Source organism: Odontesthes bonariensis, chromosome 19 (assembly GCF_027942865.1).
Source record: "Odontesthes bonariensis isolate fOdoBon6 chromosome 19, fOdoBon6.hap1, whole genome shotgun sequence".
In the NCBI taxonomy this organism is placed as follows: Eukaryota; Metazoa; Chordata; class Actinopteri; order Atheriniformes; family Atherinopsidae; genus Odontesthes; species Odontesthes bonariensis.
The window spans coordinates 27,639,165-27,646,033 of NC_134524.1; the positions used below are offsets into that span (position 1 = coordinate 27,639,165).

The following is a 6,869-nucleotide window of genomic DNA, read 5'->3' on the forward strand; positions in this document are numbered from 1 at the left end:
ATACATATAAACACCACAATTTAAAAAGTTAAATCAAACTTCCCAACTGTTGACGCACGTGATGGCATCTATCATCCACATTATGTTGATAATAGTGTAACATTAATTGACAACCACAGAGCAGTTTACTGATATCTACAGTTTACTGAAGACTGCAGGCACACCATAAACAATCTAAAACATTTTTTCAGTGTGTATACACAACTGTTGTCATAAATGTTCTCATGATTTAAAACCTAAAGCAGGAATGATGAGAGTTGAATGTCTAATTTTTCTTAAAACTTGACACTAAAGGTAGCATTTTACATGTGACCTACTTCCTAATTAGGACGAGTTGCATCACTTCTGCTTGGCCAATAAAGCGAGTCTTGAAAAGGGGAGAAAGGATCAGTGTCAATTTCATTCAGCGCAAAGATGATGACATCTGCACATCTGTTTGTCTTCTATCTGACATGCATGTACTTTGGGGAAATGGGTGAGTTTTTCGGACAGCATTTTTAATCTTTCACACTATCTAAACTTACTGCCATGCGTTTATTTGTTTTGTCTCTCTTTTCTTCAGCCCAGGCAAAAAACCTGAAATTCTCCACATCTGTTCGTCAGGACAAACACTTTGTATCAGCGAAAACTGGAGACAGCGTGACTTTGCCATGTTTCTATGACGATGTTGTCGATGCACGGTTTTACTGGTATAAACTAAATCTGGGACAGAAACCACAAGTCATTTCAATTTTCTACAAGTATGACACAAACCCCACTTTTCATGATGGATTCGAAAATAATACTCGCTTCACACTGAACACCGAAAAAGGTCAATATCACCTGAAGATAACAGATCTGTGCATGTCAGACTCAGCAACCTATTACTGTGCAAGTGGCTATTTGCACAATCTTGAATTTGCAGAGGGCGCTACAGTCAGTGTACAAGGATCAGGTTCTAAAATCCAGGCTTTGGTCCATCAGTCGGCATCTCAGACTGTCCAGTCAGGAGACTCTGTGACTCTGAGCTGTACAGTACGCACTGGTACTTGCGATGGAGAACACAGTGTTTTCTGGTTCAGAAACTCAGAAGAATCTCATCCAGGAATCATTTACACCCATGGAGGCAGGAATGATCAGTGTGAGAGGAAAACCAACAAACAAACGTACACCTGTCTGTATGACCTGCCGATGAAGAACTTGAACATGTCTCATGCTGGGACCTACTACTGTGCTGTTGCTTCATGTGGACACATACTTTTTGGAAGTGGTACCAAGCTGGACATGGAATGTGAGTAACATTGTACTTTAATTTTGAACAATATCCACAAATTAAACATTTGAAACAAATGAAAAGTTCAGTTTCTGCCATCTGTCTCTCAGCGGATGCAGAGGTTGACGTTGTTGCTTATTCCTGGGGAGCAGTCTTTGCTTTCACCTCCATCCTGAGTGTTTTGTTGGCTTTCTCGGTGTGTTTGATAAAAAAGCCAAACGGCTGCAAATCTTCAGGTATCTGGTAATATTTTAATCCTCCAGATTATTGTTGCATATTTTGACATTTTCAAATGAAATAACCTTTCTCTGTTTTACTATCAGAGTCTCAAGGATGTTCACATCCCCCCACAGCAGATCCAAAGGTGAATATTAACAGCTTGACAGAAATGTTCAGTTACATTTCAGTGACCACTTAACTCCTCAAACATAATTGAATTTGTCGTGATAAATCTTTGAAATGAAATCTGTGTGTTTGTTTTTATTTCCAGAGTTACCTACGAGCACATAACATCTATCAAGCTGCAGTCAGTGTCAACCTAACCAACAGATCAGGAAAACAGAGGGACCCCACCTGGAGTGAATGTGTGTACTTCAGCATGAAGCAGTAAAACTCAGTAAAAAACATGTTTGTATTGTTTTAGAATAACTCTTGTTTCTGGAGGTGTCACTGAATTGGAAATTAATATTTTTTATAGCTTCTTTATGGTTTGCAGCTGAATTGATCCATATCTGTGTTTTTTAAGCAGATTATAAATTACAACACAATGATTATAATACTTGTTGAGATTTTGGTCTGTGGTCACTGAAACAGGTCATGTCCTCAGTGGTGTCATTTTTGGTGAGTACGGTATATCATTTCTGCAGCTGAATCTGTGCATTTAGGAAATTTAGAACTTTTTATACTGCATCTTCATAATTAATCTGCATAATTATAACTATCATAACTGTGTGTTTGTATGTGAGTTTATATCACTGAATATTAATAAACATTGTTGTAATCTGGAGCCCTTTCAGATTCATCTTTGTGCATGTTCAGCTCAGTGTACACCCAGACTTCTGCATATTTGAGAAGCTAATTGCATATTTGTCAAAGAATTCTAGCCAGTCAATGAGCTGCCTATAAGTAATAATGAACAGGATGGTAGGAGTATATACCTGAAAGTAAGGAAAGTTGTTTGCAGGCGGCAATAGGTGTCACCTTAAAATGGGGGTTGTCTGTCAGAGTGATCCAGGCTTTTTGGGTCAATAACCAAAAAAAAAAAGATTTCCCTCATTTCAAAGGTCAAAGAAAAAAAAAGGTGTTCAAAACGTTTATTTTTTCTTTGTTTACTTATGTGACACACTGACTTATTTGATTTGAGTCAGGTGTGCTGTATGTTGAATTGTCCTGGTGGATCGAACAGGCTAGGTCAGTCATTGCCTCATCCACCTTTGCTGTGAAAACACCATACCTGTTGAGACAGAATATTTAATGCACTGGAAGTCAAAATGACTGAAAGAATGGGGGCTTTACAATGCAACTGATAAATCTAATCAGGTATTTGTTTGAATTCAGCTGTTTGAATTGACAGACCAACTTACTGCAACTCACATTAGTGATATAAACAACACGACTGCAATTACTAATTTATTATTTATTATGTTTAAAGTGGAAGTAGTGGTGAATGTGTTGGTAAGTTTCTGATGATCCACTATCTCAGCTGCTCATTAAATCTGTTAATTCACATTGTTGTGTCATAGTCTTTGCCAGAGTTGGTAAAGTCAGCCTACACTTACTAGAATAACCAGATAAACCTCGACTTGGCCCAGAATATCAAAAAAATATTGAATAAATTCAAACATTTATATAATAATTAAAAACATAAAGTCGGTAGTTGTCGGTCATTGCTCCTTCAGTCTTTAGATACAGTGTTCAGGTCTGAAAAGGAAAAAAGGAAACAGTCAGAAAACCCTGAATTGATTAATGACTGACAGACTCATTCTATGTGTTATGGTGTATGAGCCAACACAATGGTGACCCCACATGCAGATGTTATGAACTTCAGGCCTACCCATATGGAAAAGATATAGATAAATCTTATACAATTTGTATGACCTTTGTCTGAAACTTGTATGTAAAGCATACAACAGTGAAACCAGATATAAGATCCTTAGTAAATCTGAACAAAATTAAACTTGTATGACTTGGGTATTTATAAGAACAACATATGACAGTAATGTTGCATACAATACCCTTAGTAGGAAAATGTAATATCAAACTTATATAAGTTGGACAATCATCAGTTAAATTAAACTGTTGCAAACATTATAGAAAATCCATACAAAATTAACTTGTGGTGCCACAAATGTGAGACATTCAAACAAACAACATGATTTGACAATGAATTTACAGGGAAAAGCACGAGTTGAGTAAAAGCAGGTTTTCAACTCGTAATGACAATGGAATGTTTTTTTTTGTTTTTTGCTAAGTCAAGCAAAATACAATACATACAATATACAATCATATTCATTCCATTCTTGTTGTAGAAATATTTTTAATTTTGCACAAGATCAGCAGATTACATTAGAATAAGAATTAAATTTGTTACAGTAGTAATTTGGATAAATATTTCCTTTTCTGCTCAAAATACTTGCTTGTTGGAACTGCACTAGTCCCAGCAGAATTCAGTTTGAGCAGTTTCAGCAGGTCTTCCATAAATACACCTGTTGTGTTATGTCTCAATGCAAAGGAGAGAATCGAGATGATGCTTTGCCCTTCTGTTAGTCCATGGGAGGAGTGGACATCATCAGCTTCTTCAGGGACATTGTCCTAAATGATGCAGACTGCACTTAGCATGGAAGATAAACAGAAGCTACAACACATGAGAAAGAGAAAAAAAGAAGCAGATGGATAGAAAGTGTACATGTTAATAAACTTCAGAATATGTTACAGTTTGTCCAATGACAAATTAAACTTATGTGTAATCAACCTCATACGTAAATGCTTACGTTTTGTCCTACCTGCACCACTGTGAAAGATTCTGGTTTTTGTTTTTGTCTTTGGCTGCCATCTTCATTTTTTTCCTGAAAAGGACAGAAATGAACAACTCATTAAAGAAAAAGAGAGGGATAGAGGTGGAGCAGATTATGTGACACATAGTTTTGTCTCAGCTGTGGCACTGTGAGGGGTTCTGCTCTCTCCCCTTCTCTCCAGCTATCATCTTCATCACTTTTCTAAGAATGATACAAAGAAACAGAGATAATAACTGTAATTTGACTGTAAGAGTAAGCAACCGAGGTAGAGTTGTCTAATATTCTAGTTTTGTCTCACCTGTGGCACTGTGAGAGGTTCTTCTCTCAGCTCATCTCTTTGGGTGGCATCTTCACTTTCCTGAGAGGAACATCATGTATTGAATAGATAAAAGAATTAGAGATGGGATCTAACAGTGACCTAATTCATGCAACGGATATTGGACTGACGGCAGAGAGAAGCGGAGCTCACTTGAAAACATCTGTGAACTCTACATCTCTGTCTTCTACACTGTGATGCATCAGTGTAGAGGAGACTCGTGTGCACAGAACAACATAAGAATGAAGGGATGACGTCAACTTATAGCCTGGGCACTTATATGCAGATTTTAAAAGCCAGAAGAAAAAGTTTAAATAAATAAATATGTAACCTTACACATAATACCAACAACAACAGTAATGTTGCTGTTAATAATAATATCATTCAAGAAAAAAAGAGCGCTAATGTGAGAATCGGATCATAACTGAAAAAAAGTGGATCATTGCATCTCTAAACAGAATGATGAAGGGACAGTGGTAGAGAGAGAAAAGAGGTTGTATAATCCTGTAATTTATTTCTTACCTGCTGTGGTACTGTGAAAGGTCCCGCGTGCTTCTCTCTGGGTATCATCTTCATCACTTTCCTTAAAATGGAATATCAAGAATTCGTTTGAGACAAATTTCACACAGCTCCCCAGGAAACAATTACAATGCAGTTTTACTCTCTTTCCTTATTGTTGACTGGTTGTTTTTGAACCACAATAAGATAGTTCTTTTTTTAAGAGTTAAAAACCGTTAATTCTTTTCTTCTAGTCAACGTTTCACATTTACTCAAGTAACATTTTGGATAACTTGTACTGCAGAAATATTATGAATTCCATTACAGTTTTTCAAATACTGGGATTTCCTTGCACAGAATGCACAGAATTCACGTGGCAAACATCATGTAGGCTATTATGTTACATAGCACCACTGTAATTCGTGCACATTAATACATAATTGAGAATACACACACCTAAGTGTATGAAGTTTCATACTTTTGTGCAAAAGTGAACACTTCAGCTTACATTGGTACACATAACCTTGACTCGGAATTCAATGATTATAGTGTGGTGAGAAACAGTTCACCTTACATTGACTATTGTTAGCTGATAAAACAGAGAGGACAAGAAATATATTGCACTTACATGTTGTTACGCGGTGTGCTTCCCGCTGTCACTCAAAGCTCTGTTGATTTTCCTAATCAAACAATGGACAGTAACTAGTAACGATAACTGTAACGTTGACGTCACTTATGAGCTGCAGAGACCTTTTTTTTCCATCTCGTCAAAGTCCGTGAAGGAACGTTTCTCCGCAGCCAGACTCTTTCTGTTGTGTTCGGTCTCACGACTTTTCTTTTTGGAATGTCTAAAGTAACAGAAGCCAGTTCGACGGTCGGTTTACCACGCTGTGGAAAGCAAAAACCCACAAGTAGGCTACCCATTTTACCCAGGAAGTTAAAAGTTTGTTTTTATCCCTGAGAGCGTTGATTTGCTAGGAGTATCAGGATACGTCACTCAAAGCCATCGTAGGGGGGGTCCAGTGCCGCCAGCAGAAATAAATCCTAAGGGTGGCTGGTGGGGGCAAGGCAAAATCTTGGGGTGGCATACCCGACCAAAAAAAAACCCCAAAAAACAACCTATTTATTGATTTACTGAATTTACAGTATATTCATATATTAAAAGACTGATTTCTTACTATTGCTGTCACACTTTAATAATATTAACTTAATATATTTAGGTTATTCAACATGACAGCATACAATGACTGGCACAAATTTGACAAGACTGTAATTGCTTCCTGCAGACTAACAGGCCAGCGTCAGGGTATGGGAGGTACGCTATATCACCACAAGACGGCGCCATTGTACAAAACCTTGGGCACAGTGTTCTAGCAGTTTAAAGGAACAGTTCACTATTTAAGACCTTGAGTCCCAGTTCCAGCTTGTTTATCAAGAATAAGAAATGAGGAGACCATTTTCACAACAATAGCTCATTTCTATCCATTTTGGCTGTTTTCGCTGGTCCATCCTGCTGCTACAGACAGGGTTCCATTGGGCATTCTGTTCAATGTCCTTAAAACAATACTAATGTTAATTTTAAAGAAAAGGTCAACTCACCGGGTGGTTCGTGGATGTTCCTGTGTCCCAAAAAAAATTGCGTTGCGAAATAAAAGTTATTTCTTGCTTTATTTAGCATTTTGTAATCCAATTGTATTCCGTTTGGAACACTTTTCACTTTCACTTTCACTGTCAGATCACTGCGCCAGGGCTAGAGCCTCAGACTCAAATATAGAGCGGATGTTTACGT

At 37.4% G+C, this 6,869-nt stretch overlaps 1 protein-coding gene and 1 long non-coding RNA gene across 4 annotated transcripts; one reads left to right on the top strand and one right to left on the bottom strand.

The window, feature by feature from the left end:
• The first annotated feature begins 401 nt into the window (after positions 1 to 401).
• LOC142369118 (uncharacterized) lies at positions 402 to 2,279 on the top strand. Its single transcript, XM_075451377.1, has 5 exons — positions 402 to 475; positions 563 to 1,270; positions 1,363 to 1,488; positions 1,576 to 1,616; positions 1,743 to 2,279. Exons 1-5 carry the CDS (start codon positions 415 to 417, stop codon positions 1,860 to 1,862), a joined length of 1,056 nt encoding a protein of 351 aa, XP_075307492.1. The 5' UTR covers positions 402 to 414; the 3' UTR covers positions 1,863 to 2,279.
• Positions 1,311 to 6,239, bottom strand: LOC142369119 (uncharacterized). Of its 3 annotated transcripts, XR_012767519.1 has the most exons (6): positions 5,709 to 6,239; positions 5,105 to 5,165; positions 4,565 to 4,624; positions 4,243 to 4,467; positions 3,889 to 4,063; positions 1,311 to 3,172 (listed from the first exon to the last, which is right to left on the bottom strand). It is a non-coding gene; the product is annotated as an uncharacterized LOC142369119 (long non-coding RNA). The 3 variants fall into 3 exon arrangements; XR_012767518.1 differs by having other exon boundaries at positions 1,311 to 4,063; positions 4,255 to 4,467; positions 5,709 to 6,237; XR_012767517.1 differs by having other exon boundaries at positions 1,311 to 4,063; positions 5,709 to 6,237.
• Between the last annotated feature and the right edge of the window lie 630 nt (positions 6,240 to 6,869).

Bases quoted from the DNA above. Each gene is read 5' to 3' on its own strand.
- LOC142369118 (XM_075451377.1), top strand. From the start codon at position 415: ATGATGACATCTGCACATCTGTTTGTCTTCTATCTGACATGCATGTAC. The intron at 1,489-1,575 runs GTATCTGGTAAT...TTTTACTATCAG, and splicing joins AAACGGCTGCAAATCTTCAG to AGTCTCAAGGATGTTCACAT. The intron at 1,617-1,742 runs GTGAATATTAAC...TTTTATTTCCAG, and splicing joins CCCCCACAGCAGATCCAAAG to AGTTACCTACGAGCACATAA.